At 40.0% G+C, this 18,369-nt stretch overlaps 1 protein-coding gene across 1 annotated transcript; it reads left to right on the top strand.

Annotated features, from left to right (window-relative positions):
* The first annotated feature begins 893 nt into the window (after nucleotides 1–893).
* On the top strand, nucleotides 894–15,705 carry LOC114235441 (uncharacterized protein C11orf97 homolog). Its single transcript, XM_057553288.1, has 4 exons — nucleotides 894–1,035; nucleotides 5,754–5,858; nucleotides 13,576–13,701; nucleotides 15,692–15,705. The coding sequence occupies exons 1-4, from the start codon at nucleotides 894–896 to the stop codon at nucleotides 15,703–15,705; spliced, it is 387 nt and encodes a 128-aa protein (XP_057409271.1).
* The last annotated feature ends 2,664 nt before the right edge of the window (nucleotides 15,706–18,369 follow it).

Here is an 18,369-nt window from a genome sequence, read left to right as displayed (position 1 = left end):
AGGTGAAAAGTGGAGTAAAATGGAGGTAAAACGGAGGCAGATGGGGTCCCCTGTATTTGGCTACAAACCTTGTAGAAGCATTTAATTCTGCACGTTTAGCTTTCATAAAATTAACACCACAACATATTTTTAAATGACTGCAAAAACAAAACAAAAGCAACTTCTTCCTCCAAATAAAACTCTAGATTTTCCCATTTGCTATTCAAATTAAACTTTTCTGAGTTTGATTTCTTCATCTGTAAAATTTAGTTTTTATATGGATTCAAATAGATTGTGAATACAAAAGTGCTTGGACACTACAAGAGTTGTTTATTAATAATAACAACAACAACAACAACTTACAATCCGAAAGTTGGGAATCCTCAACATTGATTTATTTGATCATGTGTGTGTAGCAGGGAGCGGGACACGACAAGCAAAGCACTGCGTGAAACCAGAGACCTTTCCTTGAACTCACTGCCCAGTCCCTCCTCCCGCCCCTACTTGTTCCAGGTGGTGATTTATTCTTTAGCCTTTGGGGCCAAACTTTTCTGAATTCAGATTCCGGCTGTGCCACTTCTAGTTGTGTAACCTCAGACAATATCCTTAGCTTTTCTGAATCTCAGTTTCCCTACCAGGGAATAGTGAACCCTCTCTCGCCAAACTGGTGTCACAAACAAATGAGAGATTATTGGAAAGAAAGTCCTTTGCTTTGGTCGGTAAGTAATTGCATTTCCCCAACTCCAGCGCCTTCCTGGGCGCGCGGGACACCTGCAGACTCCCGCTGGGAGCGGCTCGGGGCAGGGAGGACCCACAGTCAGCATGGCAACCGGAGACGCCTCGCGTTCCCCAGCAGCTTGCGGCGGAGCAGAGAAGGCCAGCCGGCCGCGCGCCGCGAAGAAGACCCCCGCGGCATGAGGGGGGAGGAGGCGGTGACCGCGGTGGCGAGGCCCGAGGCGGGCCGCGACGGCGAGCAGTCTCGGCCGCCCGCAGGCCTGGGGTGCGGGGCGCGCGGGGAGACCGGAGGCCGCGGCCCCCAAGAGTCCCGGAAGCAGTGTGAGTTCCCTTTCAGCCTCGGACCCCGCGGGAGGGACGTGGACGAGGAGAAGTGGTGAAAGATGAACTGGGGGAAACCGGAGTAAGACTAGCTGAAGCCGCAAAGGTTTTGTAGGGAGGGGGCGAAGCTGCTGTTTTGGCAAAGGCAGGGGTGATGGTTTTGTGGCCGAAGGCATCTGGTCCATTTCCGCAAGCCCTCCTTCATAAAAGGCTACCTGAGTCCAGGTAGCCTCCAACTTAATTGGTAGTGGCATTGGCCTGGAAGGTATTGAAAAAAATTGTGTGTATATATACATACATATGATATTAAAAATATTAAATTATAAAATATATCTTAATTATAAAAATGTGTAAAATATAATATATAAGTTTTAAATATATTTAAAAATATGTTTAAATTATAAAAATGTGTAAAATGTAATATATAAATTTAAATTTTACACATAATAAAACTATGAAATTTATTTTTTAAATACATAAATGATATACACACATGGAAATATGCAGATCATTTTTGTCAATTCCTTCATTTTACAGGCCAGGAAACTGAGGTCTACACTAGAGGAAAGGAAGTGACTTGCCTACCGTCACTCAGTGCTGGAGAAATCCTTCAAACACTTAAACCCCCATCTCTTGGATTATCAGTTCATAAATTATGATTACCTGATCCTTTTAGAATCTCACAATCATGGACCACATTTTAACACACTGCTGTTGTTTCCTCCCTGCCCTGCCGAACACACAAACAACATTCAAATAACTAGAAGCAGTTCTGGTTCACAGTCACAGCCAACATGGTTGAGTCCGCGCTAGGTCGAAGTGCTCTTCCATACTGTTCCATAAATGTACAGATATTTCACAGCCCTTTGTGCCCCACAGGTCTTCAGTAGGTGGTAAGGAATGATGAAGATGAAAATAATAGGCCGAAGAGGAAGGCAAGCGTTCCCAGCCCTTTTGCAGCGCCTCCCTGATTGCCTCTCTAGAGCAGCGTGGCTTCCTCTGCGCCAGGACAACAGAGGAGCGAGGGTTGGGCTGAAGCGGCTCAGCTTCCGCTCCTCGAGGGACCACGCACCCTCCTCTTGGGAGACGGAGACCCCCCGAGGAGCCACAGAACTGCTGCCGCCTGGTGAAAGGACCTCTTCCCTCAGCATCAGCCACAATGTGCCTGACTATGATACCTCATTCCTGTTACTGTCAACAGCATGCAGAGACCTTATTTACAGCAACTAAATTCAGTATATATAAGTATTCAGTACACTTAAGTAATTCCTTACTCCGACTTAAAATTCTATCTATCTGGGAATTTTCCTGTTAAAGATGCTATAATTTAAAGGTTCTGTATTCCCTGTGACTGTAGGAGTAAAAGGTGGAATTAACCATTCACTCATCAATTTGACAACTATTGAGTCCTTTTTGCATGTCAGGCATTGGGCTGGTTGCTGGGAAATGAGTAATGAATTAAGGCAGGTGTCCAGACTTTCAGGAGCTCACAAAGTCAGGGTGGGGGGCATATGAAGAGTTCCTGCCTCAGCCTTCCTGAGCTCCTGGCCTCAGCTGAAGTAGAGACAGAATATTTACACCTGCACAAAGTACCCATTCAATTTTCAAATTTTTTTTTTGAAAGGTCTTCAATCTCTATTTTTTGGAAAGGTCCCCAGTCTCTGTACAGCTTCTACTCCCTAATCACACATCTGTTCCCAAATATACACAGATAAAATGTGGTGCTTCCCCACTGAAACATTTTTGAATTATATAGTGGCGGCTATTTGAGCACCCACCAAATCTTTCATAGACTCAGTGTTACCTTTCTTTTTTTCTTTTTTCAGTGTTACCTTTAAAATAATTTGTAGTGCTTTCACCACGCTGGCTGAACTATCCCAGTATTCTCCATTTTATTAAATCACTGAATCCAGTACAATCAGGTTAGTGTAGTGTAGTGTGGTGGGGCTATAACCTCCCTTGCTCTGAAAATTATACTTCTATTAAGTGGATCTAAAATTACATGAGCTGTTTTGACAGACACATTATATTATTAACACACATAACAAACGCAGTCTATGACATCCTTAGTTTCTCTTTCCCCCCCCCCCGTCCAATTGAAAACATTTGACCCAGGCCTTTTCTGTCCTATGCTTATGCAATTCCTTTGTTTGGTCCTAAATACAGGTCGTTATATGTATCCCCAACCATCCCGTCCTATGAATTTTAGCACTTCATTCTGGGTGTAGAAGGCCCTTTGAGTCCTGAGTTTGCCATTCAGCACATAAACCGTTCACCAGGTTTGTGCCATTCTCACATTTGGTGAGTTTGCTGAAAGTTCCTATATTCAAATCAACAAATTAAATGGTGACCCCAACAGTTCCAAGTAGAGTCTCTAGAAGCCCCTGATCTGTCAGTCAGCATCTTTGGCGTGGGCGCTCTCTGCCAAAGAGAAATGCGCTTTATCAAGTGCCTTGCTGAAATGCACACACTGCACTGTAGCTACAGCATCTCCCTGGTCGGTCTAGTTTAGTAACTTGATTCGAGAGAGGTAGGCAGGCACGACTTTTAGTTTTTATGACTTCTGGAAGTTACTTTTTCGTCTATAAAATAGGAATAATTATACCTGCCCATAGGTTGTCAGGAAGAGAGATAATATATGTAAGATGCCTAGGGCACAGTAGCATTCAATAAACTGTAGCAATTGTTATTAGCCAGCTTGTTTGCTTTCTTTCTTTCTTTCTTTCTTTCTGTCTTTCTTGGAGCTGGGAATATTTGTCTATGCTAGCTCTTTACTACTATCTCATTTTTCATAGTTCCTCAAAACCTTTGGTGATTTCCTTTGTAAATTCTCTTAACAGAAGGGCTGAAATTTGTCAAGAGACTTGAACTTAGAGCAAGTGATCTCTTCCTCTCTTCTGAACTATTACAGGCTTTTCTTCTTTCTTGGCCACATTTCTTACACCCTTTTTCTGCCTGAAGATCATGATTTAACCAAAAAAGTTTAAACCAAAGTTAAGCTAGAGTAATTCTGACCCTCATTCATCTCTCATTCATATGACTCCTAATTTGGGGGAAACAAGATTCAGAGAGTATCCAACTCTGCCTTGTTCATGTCTGAGGGTGTGTTTGGGTCTCATGACCAGGAATGAACCAGACCCACAGCCGTATGCAGCAGGTCTTTTGCCCCATTAGGGTCAGTCTGCACACAAGTCAAATTTATTTACTTGTCTTCCCTATCAGTTAGTCAGGAAAAGATGACACCTGCCATAGCTTTGTGTTGGTTAGTTAGGTTTTCCATGGCTCCTTGGATTGAGCTTTTGGGCACTAAGACTAGAGCTACTGGTTCCCTGATGTTCACAAGGCTGAGTGCGCAGACATGCATATAGAAGAATCTTTCACTAATTGAACAATGCTTAGTTCCACTTGAACACACATTTGTTGAGCATCTATTATGATGTCAAACTCTGTTCTAGGACTCTAATGAACCGAACAGACAACATCCCTGCTCTTATGGTATTTATGGCCTGGTAAGGGAGACATATGGTAAACTAATAGTTACACAAATAATTGTATATACAGTAAATGAGGCTGCACACACATTGCAATAAATCAAATGAAAGAAAAGAGGAGAGTACTATGAGAAAAAGTAACCAGGGGCATTTCAAGAATGTGGAGCCAAGGAAAGTTTCCTTAAAGAACTGACATTCCAGCATAGACCTGAAATTCAGGTAGAAGTTACCCAGGGAAAAAAAAAATTAGGAGAAAGGCAGTTCAGGCAGAGAAAATAGAATGTTCAAAGGCTTCCATGTGGGGATGGACAGAAGGGCCATGTGGCTGGAGCTCAGAGAGCAAGAGAGAGAAGCTGACAGGAGAGATTAGAGAGATGGAAGGGCTCAAATGACACAGCGCTCCCTGGGGTGAGCAGAAGAAATGTAGCTAAAGTACTTAGAACAAATATTCCATCCTCAACTATAGCAGTGTTGTCTTGTGGGGGCAGGTTTAGAGGACAGGAAAAAGTCCTATGTCCATTAGTGGCTCACTACTACAATTCAGGTTTATTCTTTAAAAGATGATGAGGGACTTCCCTGGTGGCACAGTGGTTGAGAGTCTGCCTGCCAATGCAGGGAACACGGGTTTGATCCTTGGTCCGGGAAGATCCCACATGCCGTGGAGCAACTAAGCCCGCGCGCCACAACTACTGAAGCCGGCGTGCCTAGAGCCTGTGCTCCGCAACAAGAGAAGCCACCGCAATGAGAAGCCTGTGCACAGCAACGAAGACCCAATATAAATAAATAAATAATAAATTTATTTTTTAAAAAAGATAATGAAATACTGCTAGACTCTTCTGTATTATGTATCTGGATTGTAGGCTCCAAGCATACATCTTTCTTATTCATTGCTGTGTCCTCTGCCCCAAATGCCTGGCACAGAGTATGTCTTTAATAAGAATTTGTTGAATAAATGAAAGTTTTCTTCAAGCTAATGAAGAAAACTTCATATATTACTTCATAACACCTAAAAGAGGTATCTGAAACTTAACCCCCAAATGTAAAGTTCCCCCCAAAACTAAAAGTTACAATGGAAGAGATCTTTCCAAAATAGAGTCTGCAGGGTGAGTCGTCTGCTGTTTGTATGGAAGGATTTGTCTCTTTAAAAAGTAGTTATTCATGTAAGTAGTGGCTAGAAGGTTGGGCAGAATTTATGATAAGTAACCAGTTTTGTTAATGTCTTTTTAGGGAAGAAATTTTTATATTGTGAGCCACATAAGAGAATTAAGGAAGTACTGGAAGAAGAACTTTATATTAAGAGAGATGAATGCCACATTAAACATCCACCTGCAGGTAATCTCAGTAACAAATGAGGTATATTTGCAAAATGGATATAAAATTGTCTGTCTGATGGCAGAGCGATTATTTTATTTATTGCAAAACCATGACTATTAAAAGAAAAATGGGTCCCTGGGAAATTCTTGGCTAATTTTATAATTATTTTGCCTATTCCAAATAAACTGTTGTATTTAGAAAAAATAAATGAGCTAGGTATCAGAATCTACATTGCTGTCCCACATTTTTGGTGGAGTTATTTCTACTTAATGATAGGTAGAATTTTTTTCCAAGTGCCTGAAAAGCACAATAACATATTCTATCTTTATCAATATAAGTATGAGCAATAACAGTGGTTCTCAAAGTTTAGACTGCATCAGAATTACCTGGGAATTACCTGTTAAAAGCAAATAACTGGGCCTCATCCATCAGTTACTTCTGAGTAACTGGCTCAGAACGTCTTTGGTGGGACTTCCCTGGTGGCACAGTGGTTAAGAATCTGCCTGCCAATGCAGAGGACATGGGTTTGAGCTCTGGTCTGGGAAGATCCCACATGCCGCGGAGCAACTAAGCCCGTGCGCCACAACTACTGAGCCTGCGCTCTAGAGCCCGTGAGCCACAACTACTGAGCCCTCGTGCCACAACTACTGAAGCCCGTGCACCTCGAGCTCGTGCTTCTTAACAAGAGAAGCCACCGCAATGAGAAGTCTGTGCACCACAATGAACAGTAGCCCCTGCTCGCCGCAACTAGAGAAAAGTCTGTGCACAGCAGCAAAGACCCAATGCAGCCATAAATAAATAAATAAATAAATAAATAAATTTTTAAAAAGAAAAAAAAAAAAGGTCTGGGGTGGGGTCCAAGAATTTGCATTTCTACCAGGTTTCCAGCTGACATTGATGATGCTGGTCCAGGGACCCCACTTTGCAAGTCACTGACCCAGAAGAATCTAAGTCATTTAAATCGGTCAAAGCAGCCAAGGATTTTATCCCACATACACATGGTATATGAGTTACATGGCCTGGGCATTGAGAGCTTGCACTGATGCTTCATTTGAAAAAAGATATGCTCTCAAGAATCCCTCATAGATGTTATTTTGAAACTGCTGGATCTCCTCATTTTCATAGTTCCTTCTCAATGATTGCTAGGTGCATATTTCATGCTTTTCAAACCATCAGGTTTTTATTGCAACCCTCTTGGGTACCAGCAGTTGCTTGAAGATATGAAAGAACTGTAAGGCATGACTCCTATACTCAGAGAAGTTGACATTTTCTGAGGAGGATTGTTGAACAACAGTCTGGTGGGACCCAAATTCACTAAGGATTCCTAAGAGAAGATGCTGCAGGCCCAGAGGTACATCTTTTCAGACTCCATGGTGTTTTTTCACACTTTTTTTTTTTTCGTATTTCTTCACTCTTTATTCGGTCCTCTTCATCTATTTATTGATCTCAATACCAGTGCCACATTGTCTTTGTTACTATAGCTTTATAATAAATCTTTTTTTTAAAATGTTTTCCCACTTTATGTTTTAAACCCAGTATAGAAACATCTTTTAAGGCTTCTTGTGTCACCCATTCTTATGGAAAGAGAGACCAACAAAATGGCTCATTTTGTTCATATAGTGTCTTGAAGGAAAGTTTAAAGTCTTAGAGTTTGAACTCTATGGATGGATGCAAAATGACCTACTAAATTACTTCTCTGAACCCCAATCTACATATACTACTTCCCTGGTGATTTAAAAAAATTGTTAAGTCCATACTATTATATTTTGTGTCACCTTCATTGTTTTCAGTGATTATATAAAAGCTGATTTATACACTAGTTGGATGTTGTATTATTCTTTTTTTTTTTTTTTTAATTTATTTATTTATGGCTGTGTTGGGTCTTCGTTTCTGTGCGAGGGCTTTCTCCAGTTGCGGCAAGTGGGGGCCACTCTTCATCGCGGTGTGCGGGCCTCTCATTGCGGCCTCTCATTGCGGAGCACAGGCTCCAGACGCGCAGGCTCAGTAGTTGTGGCTCACGGGCCTAGTTGCTCCATGGCATGTGGGATCTTCCCAGACCATGGCTCGAACCCGTGTCCCCTGCGTTGGCAGGCAGATTCTCAACCACTGCGCCACCAGGGAAGCCCAATGTTGTATTATTCTTAATGGATACATTTGATTATGAGACAGTCTAAATGATTAGGAAAAATCATTCGGTTTATAAAAAGTCATTTTTCTAGGCAGTGTTTTCAAATATTTTTCATATAAAATGGAAAATGCTTGGGCTGCATGGGGGGGCTGCATTTTTAATAACATCCACCAGAGGACGCACGAAGGTGCTATTTTAGCTTAGAAAAATCTTTCAAAGCTGAGGATTGATTCTGTAAGGTTAAGTCTTAAAGGGCTCTATTGATGAAAAACAAAAACCTACTATATTTTTTCTTTTCCTTTTCTTCTTCTTTTTTTTAATGGCTGGGAGCCCCACATCCTTGGCCAGAATAGGAAACTAGCACCCAGGGAGAATGCCACACTCTTCCAGCGTAGCACAGAGGGCTGGCAGCTCAGGTGAGCCACTGGACCTTCCAGAAGGAGGTTTTCAGTGACACACTCCTTTAAATATCAGAAGAAAGCTATGGCTTCTCTTGCTGGAAAACACACCTTGTCACGTACACCCATAATTCTGCATAAAATTCTGAGCGGCTTGTATGACTTATATCGTAGCTATTCCCAGATGTTAGGAGTAAGTATGCTTGACCCATTCATTGTCTTCATTTCTTTACCCATCCCAAATAGGCTTTTGCTTCCATGAGTGCAGGGAAATTGTTCTTTTCCAGATTGCAAATGACCTTTTTCTTGAAGGTCAAATTCAATCTCCTGGTTTCAATCGTACCATCTATTGAGGGGCATTTGTTCTGAAGTTAAGCAACTTAAAAGAGAGCATGTTTTACTTCCGATTGAGCTAATGATGACAATAATGGAAGTACCCCAAAGCAGTGGACTTAAGTTATTTCTGTCCTTTTTTCTTCTCCTTTGGTTGAATGAAATTGGTAAAAGGTCAAAAGTTTCTTCTCTTTGGGTTGCACAAAATCAACTAAAGGTCAAAAGATCCAGAAGTTAGGTTTTAAGGATGTTTAACAGAGTGAACATTACATTTATTTTAGAATACTGTTATTTGGATAGCAAGAAGGGACTCAGGAAAAAGCCGTTCAGTGAGGGACCCTCAGGTGATTGAGCTATCCCACCTGTTCTTGTGGTTCGTGTATGACAACAGTTAATAAGAGCTGTGAAGACCTTGCAGTGGCCAACATGTCCCAGGTGATTATTACTGTGCACCCCATACTTGGGTCTGGGGAATGGCATCAGTGACAACAAGAAAAATGGACTACCAAGCCTCTAAGCCTTCCCTTCTCTGGGTTTTTGAGTCCTTCTAGGTTCCTGATGTAGAGCTATATGGGTTCAGTGAGAAGGGGAGGGGTAGGTGGGTGAAGGGAGGCTCTCTAATGATGATGATGATGATGATGGTGGTAATCATTCATAATTTTATTTATTTATTTATTATATTGGCCATCATTCACAGTGTGTCTCCTGGACATGAAAGTTTTTACAAATTACCTCTCTTAATCTTTGCAACAACCCTATGCTCTTATTGAAACTGCAGAATGCGTTTTGGGACTTAGTAGAGCGTAGAGCTTGGTAGAGCTTCTGTCTCCGTGCAGAAAGAATTCAGTGAGAGACAGAGTGACAGGTAAGCAAAGAGTTTGTTAGTATAGGACACTTGTGAGATTTACAAGTGGGTGGGCAAGAGGGTGGCACGCCAAGAACTTAGTGGGCTGCAGTTTTATAATCAAAGGAAAAGTGGGGAGGGTAGACATCAAGCTTCCATCATCAGTTTCTCCTCCACATTGGGCAGGAGTATTCTTGTCCCTACATGGTCAAACTGGGACTATCACGGAGCAATGGAAATAAGCGAAAAGGCGGTTACATATACTAAAATATGGTAAATCATCTCAGGTTTCAGTTTAATGTCACCTTTTCCTCGTATTTTTGTTTTTAGTGTGAGCAGAGAAGCATGTCCTAGGAATCATTAACTTACTGGCCTCACTGGACAGGATGTGGGTCTCATTCCACCATTGTTTTATTGTTTTGGGACATGTCTCATGCTTCTGGTGCGTGGTTTTTTTGTTAAGCAAGCCTGCTTTCTTGAGTGATCATTAACTTATAGGGGTCTCCCATACTTTTTTCTTTACTTATGATCCCATCGTGGGATTAACTATTTAATCACCTACTTTGTCCCTGTACTCTGTCCCTATCATTATTATTCCCATTTTGCAGCTCTGGAAGCTGAGGCTTGGGGGAGGTACAATGACTTGCCTATTGTCACACAGTGGAATAACTGATACTTGAATGTAGGCTCATCAGAAGCTGATGTCTTTGCTCTTAGCCATTGGGATATACTTTAAAATATAAGATTATGTTTTCTTAGAGGAAAAAAGACTTGAAACTGTACTGGTAGCAAATAGTATTCTCTTCAGTAACAACAAAGTTGTCACAATCTTCTCCAGGTTTAAGTTCAAACTTGAGGTAGAAGAGGTTTCAGAGGCTTTACACATTCCTGCCCCAAGCACAGGGACCTGGATCTACAGGGTCTCATCATCCTGAAATGATGAAAAGAAGAAATGCAATTTTCTGATCAGATCTGCTGTCAGGTGTAAATGGAATTTGGGCAACCTATGGAACCTTCTGGATAAGTAAGAATTTAGCTAACATCACAATTCATATATTCTTAGTGGTTCCCTGAAGACTTCCCCCTCCTTACAACTTTTTTAAAAAGAAGAGGTAGGTTTATGAGACATGCATTATGGGACTATTGCATTCATTTTGCCATTTATTTTAAAGCTATTTCTACATTTTGAAAATTTTCTATAGAGGACCATGTGGAAATACATTAATGTACTACTTTAATGTTTTCAAACTGCAAGGGCTTTTGTATTTTTCTGGCTAAAACCTGCAGAGTTTATGGTAGTCATGAAAAATTTGATTCATGAAGCTCACTAGTGTTCTCTTATACATTTCCTTTCCCAATGAATTTCAAGAGTGTACTGTCAGATGCATTCATTTGTGTCTACATGTGCCTGAATGCATGCAAACTTAATGTTGAGTCTGGTTTGTTTATTATGTTTAGTACAAATTTAAGAAATGTGAAATATTACCCAGCAAGTGTGGATATTTTTGCTATTCATTAATTCATTCAACAAAAATGTTTTTGTACCTATAATATACAAGGAACTTACTAGACACCAAAGGCATGTCAAGATAATTACAAAAAAATAATAATAATTACGGAGCTTAGAAGTCACCAAATATAAATTTAAATTACTTAAAATTTTCTTCCTCTGAACATGTTTACACAAAGGAAGAATAGACAATATGTTTCTCAACTGGCTTTTAAAGCTCCAGGGTTCCTTATTCACAGTCCTGAGACAGCTGGGGAAACAAAAATATTTTTAAAAGGCGACCTTCTGATAGACCAGGTCAGATCCCATTGGCATCTAAAATTTTACGCTAAAATTTTCAGCGTAAAGACTTGGTTTTGTAACTTTAAAATTCAGGATAAAAACACACCTAAAAAGGTTTTTGAGTAGAAGAGGTTTGGGGGCATGAGAAGAGGAGAGAGAAGAAGAATCTCTAAGATTCCGAACTTCAAGAAAGGATTTGATTCCTTTCTCTTAGCGTCTCTCTTATGCCTGCTGCCCTTTTCCTTTTCAGGTTAAGCTGCCAACATTGAGGTCTCTCTGGCCCCATTGTTCTGCACAACCCCCCTTTGTCTTCCTTCCTCCTCCTGGAAAACATTTGCCCAGAGCTGAGAGAGTTGAATTTCCCTTTAAAGAAGCCGCTGCTTCAAAGGATATTCACACTTCTTTTTGGTCCTCTTTTCCTCCAGTTGAATATATCACTTTCCGTAATGTCTTCATGCCAATATCCTATCAAATCAAAGTCATGCTATTTTTCCCAGCACCCTCTATCCCCAAGTACAGTAAACACTTACGTATAACAACATTTTGCTTTGAGCGGTTTTTTTCCATGCATTTCTAGGCATATGCATTTACATTTCAGGTATTTTCTCTATTAAGCCATAAATGTGATTGCATCTGAAAGAGCCACCTAGATTAGACTAGTACAATTCTTCTATCTAATTTGATGTGGGTTTTCTACAGAGTTCTACCTCTGGATTTTTAACCGTTTTCCATTTACCAGACCTTCCCACAATGTGGAACAAATCTAAATCTATTTTCTTGGTTTCTCACAGGGTGTCACGGGGGTTATTGAATAAATGTTTGCGGACTCCTACGTCTGAGAGTCTGTTACCCTTTTCTATCTCTAGACGGGTCAGGAAAGGAAACTGGCTTGATGAGTAAGGGAAGATTTGGGTTAGGTATAAGGAACAGCTTGAACTTTGTAAGGTCTTGGCAGAAGGAGATTGTGGAGTCTTCCTTGAAGGTCTTTGAAGAAGAGGGAGGAAACGAATCTTGACAGATAGCTCCAGCCACTCCATTCAGGAGCCGGGAAGGAGGGGAAAGGACTGACATTCAGCCTGGTGGGTCAGCTCAGTGACTGTGCCTCTGGAAATAGAATCTGAGTCCATGCTTGTACAGGAAAATCATTGTCCCTGTAAAAAGAAAAAGAAAAAAAAAAAGCTACTATTTATTGAGTACAAAGCACTTATGTCCATTTCATCCAAATACTATAATAATCCTTCAAGGTAGATATTATTGTCATCCCCATGAAGGAACTGAGACATCGTAGATTAAAGAACTTGCCCGAAGTCATAGAATTGGTAGGTGGTAGAGCAGAGATTGAAACCCAGATCTCCTCTGAACTCAAAGGCTGTGCCCCTACTCATTGCATGGTACAGACTCCTTTAGGGAGAGATCATGTCAGTGGGTATGCCAGTGGGCAGCCTTGGATCTGTGGAGACTACTGGGCATTGACATTTGCAGCTTCAGAAATGGGAAAAACAGCTTACGGCATTTACCTGAATTCACTTCTTTGTTTGACTTGGGTCACAGTTTTCTACACAGTAGATTTTCACTAAATGCTTGTTAACTGATTCCCAGAATCTAAACATGTGATTTTAGGATATGGAGAAAAGCCCAGTGCAAATCATTACTAAACCAATACTTATTGGTGGTATCAGGATTTAGGACTATAATTTGCCTTGCACAATGCATAGACATCACATTACAAATATTTTGTTATGATGTTTTCCAGTGAGTTTACTATTTCTTTCAAGGGGGAGATTAAACAACAACTAGTTTAGAAGATTGTTGGATCTATTGAATGAATTACTCTGGTAATTTTGGGTTATGTTATCTTTGGAAATACTTGTGCTTCTAGGAGTTAAAGCAGAATCAGACAAGATTGCCTGATGAAGCCCATATATTAATGATTATTTATTCCTGATTTCTCTGTGTCTTGCTATTTGTATTTCTTAATTGACTTTTCATCTATTTCTTTAGGGGCAGGTTAAATTCATAACACTGTAGAGGTTTAATTGCATAGGGAATAATTCAGTGAATGAACTAGAATTACAGATTAAACAAAGGCTAAAGACCTTGGGTGGTTTGATAATCAAACCAAATAAACCTCCACCCAAATGGCTAAAGAAAATAATCACCAAGTAAATACTTTAGGAACGTTTTGTGCTGAAAAGAGAAGAAGCTAATAATCATTATCTTGCTTTTGAAAATATTGACAGTGGCCCTGGAAGGGATTTGGAGCATTAAAAGGAATCTCCCTGTGGGAGGCTTGAAGCCAGGACTGCCGAGCAGAAACAGTTTACTGCCACAAGCCAAGTACTATTCGAGGCACGGAGGGCTACAAAGTAAGACCTGGATACCCTTGACTTCCACCCCAAGTATGGAAGATACTGAGCTGTTTATAAACCAGTGGTGTATGCTTTATTTACAGCTCCCAGTCAAAATCCAATCTTCTTTTGACTTGCTTCTCTCAGGTTACTTGCAGTTTAGCTACATTGCCTTATTGTGGAACTTAAATAGTAATAGTTTAAGTAACCAATTTACCCCATGGATACAATAGAAGTTCACACTCTTGAGTTATACTCCTGACTCTTTCCTTTCCTTTTTATCCACGGAAGACCTTCCAGCACACAGGCTCAGTGGGGAGGAATCTTGCACTCTCCTTTCTTCTAGACAGAAGATCTGCGTTTACTAGTGGAAATGAGGAAAGGGAGAAGAGGGAATTCAGGAAGAATAAGGCAACTGCTTTGCTAGGTTCCATTAGTTTTACCCTATTTTAGGTAGGAGGCCACCAGGCTGGCCCCAGTAGACTCTTCCTCACAGACATTATGTTTGGGGAAAGAACTGTTACTCATTCCTCACTGCCCCAGCCAGCGTCTGCCAGTGATATTTGTGGCAGGATGTGGAGAAGGCAGGGGTTCTGACATGGAAGCACAAGCAGTGTCCAGATAGTGTACAGACATACAATTGGGTCTGTAAGTCCTGAAAACAGCTCTACAATTGGGAGGGAACCCTGTGCTGAGAGGAAAGAAGTGTGTAAGTGCCAAGCTTGGGTCCTCTTAACCAAGATATGAGTCATACTGGCAAATGCTATACAGCACTTCATATTCTAGATTCTTCATATATAATTATCTACTAAATCTTTACAACAATCACATGAAACAAGTACAGTTCATTTCACAGATGAGGAAACTGAGGCACAGAAAGGTTTGAATAATTTACCCAAGTCACTCAGCTAGTGAGTAGAAGTCACGAGGCACCACCAACTCTGTGAGCCAACGATGCACAGGAACTGGGCTGTCTGGTGAATCTGGAATGGGGTGAGGGCTCAGCCCAAGTGCCACAAAGGAGGGGCGTCCCCAGGGAGGAAGCCTCCAGAATATGGATTCAATAGGAGGAAAATACAGCCACTAAAGACTGCAACACAAGGTGAAAAAATAAACAAACTTGTTACTTAAGGGGATTCATGTAGCAAAAAGGAACCAGTAATAGAGACCTGGGTCTAATAATAATAAAGTAGTAGTAGCCACCATTTATCATGTGCCAGGCGTGGCAGTCTTTTATAGTTATGTAATCCACAGGGTCACATGAGATGAGGGATTCAATCTTCATTTTTCACGTAAGAAAACTGAGGCTTGGAGACATTACATTACCCAAGGTACTATGTCTAGGGGGTAGTGAGGCCAGAACTACAAACCTGTTTCCATCTGACTCCAAGACTATGCTTCAAGCTTTGGGCCATCATGGCAGAGAATTCGCTCATCAGAAAACAAGGGTGGAATAGTAGTGGTTAAAGAGGTACAAATGCCAGGGCCATGGGAATGCAGGGTTAGGAACCTGGGAGTCAACTACATGCAAAATCCACAGAGATGTGAGTGACCTGAAGTAATGGTTGTTGCACCCAAGTCTGGGACACTTGCCCAGTGGGGGCTATTTATTTCAGCTTTCCACCCAATTTTTCAGGTCCCAACTCTAGTGGGCAAATCCATCATTCCAAGAAAACTCACAAAGCAATTTAGTTTAAAGATGATTTTCTAAATGCCATATTATAAGACTGGTTTGAAGAACAAATTACCTTCATTTGAAGACATAGAAGTGCAACAGATTACCCGATTTATCAATTGGAGGCATATAATAAAAAATATATGTTTGATTTTGACCATAATTACATTACTTTCATCCATACAGTTTAGGAGAAACTTATTCACAGCTCCCGCTCATTGATACTCATCCACACTACCTTCCTAGTGGCCCCCAGCCCTCTATCTCCAGCCTACATCAAGCCCTTACAGTGGTCATGTTATAGTATGTAACTGACATTGTTGTATGTTTTAGCTTCATCTCTGTAAGTTACCAGCTGCATTTTGCCATATAAACTGCTACTATCTGCTCTACAAATCACAACTGATGAATCCATAAGAATTAGCTGATAACTGATAACTGAGAATTAGATATTTCTCATTATCAATTAGAAAAGTTAGATGCAAGACAGAAATATCACAGATGAACAAAACCCACAGATAACTCTCAAAAATGGGTCAGTATTAACTCAGACACTGTCAGAAACCCAATGAAGGCGGGACCCATGTCTCTCTCACTCACCACTGTTTGTCTGGCACTTAGCACGGTACCTGGCACGGTAGGTGCTCAATCGCTATCAGTCACAAGAATGACCGCGCGAATGATGAAACAGGAAATACATACGTGTTGAATGCCTCCTGTATGTTCAGAACCTTCTTGCTGCTACCCTACACGTCTCCCCCTCCACAAAAGTATATGGTTTTCCCTCTTTGAAGTACTAAATTAAACAATGTAAACAATAGAAGGAAAAGCAAGGGAACCCATTGACTTTAGTGTATGAGTCATGAATAGTTGTGCATATCTTCTATACACGCTGATGCTTTCAAAGAGAGGTTTTCCTTGGAATACAATATTTCCAGAAACCTCTCCTATAAAGTGTACTTTAGGTAGATAATTTGGGCAATCCTCACTGCCATCTTTTTCCTATTCATTTGTGCTTCTTTTCCTTTTTCTCATGAACAACACGATCACTGTAGTTGTAACTCCTCCAACATTTAATACACGTCCTTTAAAATTTAAATTTAGAATCATGATCATCTAATTGTAGTTCTAAATCCTAAAACAGTTTTTGGTTAGAGACTATGAAGCATCTCCTGCTTTCATTATACTAACAAGACTGAGTCATTTACCTTGATCGTTTTCTTCTTATTCTGTGGCATGTAACAACAACAATAAAATCATAATATTAAAGTTGTCCAGCCCAGCACTTCTCAGGCTTTAATGTGCCTACAAATCACATAGGTATCTTATCAAAAAGCAGTTTCTGATACAGTCGATCTGGGGTGGGATGAGATTTTGCATTTCTAACCAGCTCCCTGCTGGTGCTGATGTTCAGACACTATACTCTGAGTAATGAGGGTCTAGAAGACCGAGGTTTCTCCAGTTACTTGAATCACATGGGTAGGGCTTTTACATTCTGCTCTACCAAATGAAGCACTGTTAAGAAAATTAAATCAATTTTAGATTAAAACGGGGTTGGAATTAAAGAGCATTTCCCCAAAGTAAAAACTTACTTATTTGTTCACTTATTGCTTTACTCTAGGATAAGATGAACAATTTTTCCATTGAGAAGAAACCTCTTTCTCCTGATGTCTGAAAAAACGGAAGAAACCCAGGCTTGTTTCACGGTTTAGATGTGTTTAAAAAAATGTATATTAGCCTGTAATTCCTATTATTGATATTAGTTCCTATCTATAAATTAATCCAAAGCAATGAAAGACGATTGGTAAAGTTTTGCTAAGCACCTGAAAGCAATGGAGGAAAATATATTTATTTTTAGTTATCACAGTTGGGATACACTGGCCTTCTATTTCAGCTTATTTTATTAAGTATGCCAAATATGATAAAACAAAGGCATGTTTATTGAGTCTACTTCAAGGAAAACATTATAAATGTTAACATTTCACTGTAATATAATTGTGGTCATCCATTAAAAAAAAATTACAGGTATAGGTAAAGGTTAGTAAATGAATGGCAGAGACGAAAAGTCTCTGACTCAGAGACAACCATTTTAATGCTAGCCTTGGTAGAGCTCATCCTTTCTCTAGAATTTGTCACTAAATAGTAAGGAGCCAGGAAATTTATGAAGAGATTTTAAAGGGAGGGGGGCATTTTACAAATTCTGTAATACTGCTGGGCTAAAAAGAGGTTAGTTAAAAAGGAGAAAAAAACCTTAACCTTCCTTTCCCCCCAGTTGTCAAAAGTAACATATGTACTGTGTAGAAAAATTGGAAAATAAAAAAAAATAAAGGAAAAAAACCCATCTGTAATTCAATTCCCAGAAAAAGCCACTGATAACATACTGATATATTTTTATTCTTTTTTCCTATGCATGTTTTACTTTATATGCATAGGAAATATTTGAAATCACATTGTATGGTATATATAACACAACATATAATTTCCCACTCATTAAGATATAAATGAATAATTATATTAAAAATCTTTATATGTTTGTACTATTTTTTTTTTGCATTTATTACTCTATGTTTTGGACCTTTGGATTTTTCAGATTTTTCATTTTATACATAACTGCTGTGATTTACTTACACCCCCTCACCCACTTAAAAAGTTCTTTTTCCTAGTATTCTGGTTATACACGTTTCATTCTCCTTCTTCACTTAAGCTCATCTTAAAACTTCCTCCAGTTCATGGTTCTCAAGTTTATTTCTCAGATGAATGAAATAAATCAAGTCAGCTCAACAAAGATTTGTTGACTGGGTATGTCTCTTCCCTACTTAAAAATATTTACACTGTGAAACAGTCAATAATCTCTTGAGTCAAAATCCAAACTTTCCCAGATTTAATACAGACATTTCCATTTAGTTAATACACACTAAGAGATCCTACATGTAAGCCACTTCCAGCCATCACCATGCTAATGGAACTCTCTAATCATCGGCTACTTAAAAGACAGTGTTGTGAGCCAGTGG

The sequence above is a fragment of the Balaenoptera acutorostrata genome, chromosome 9 (assembly GCF_949987535.1).
Source record: "Balaenoptera acutorostrata chromosome 9, mBalAcu1.1, whole genome shotgun sequence".
Taxonomy (NCBI): Eukaryota; Metazoa; Chordata; class Mammalia; order Artiodactyla; family Balaenopteridae; genus Balaenoptera; species Balaenoptera acutorostrata.
The sequence above is the reverse complement of the archived record's forward strand: the minus strand, read 5'-3'. Positions and strand labels throughout refer to the sequence as shown.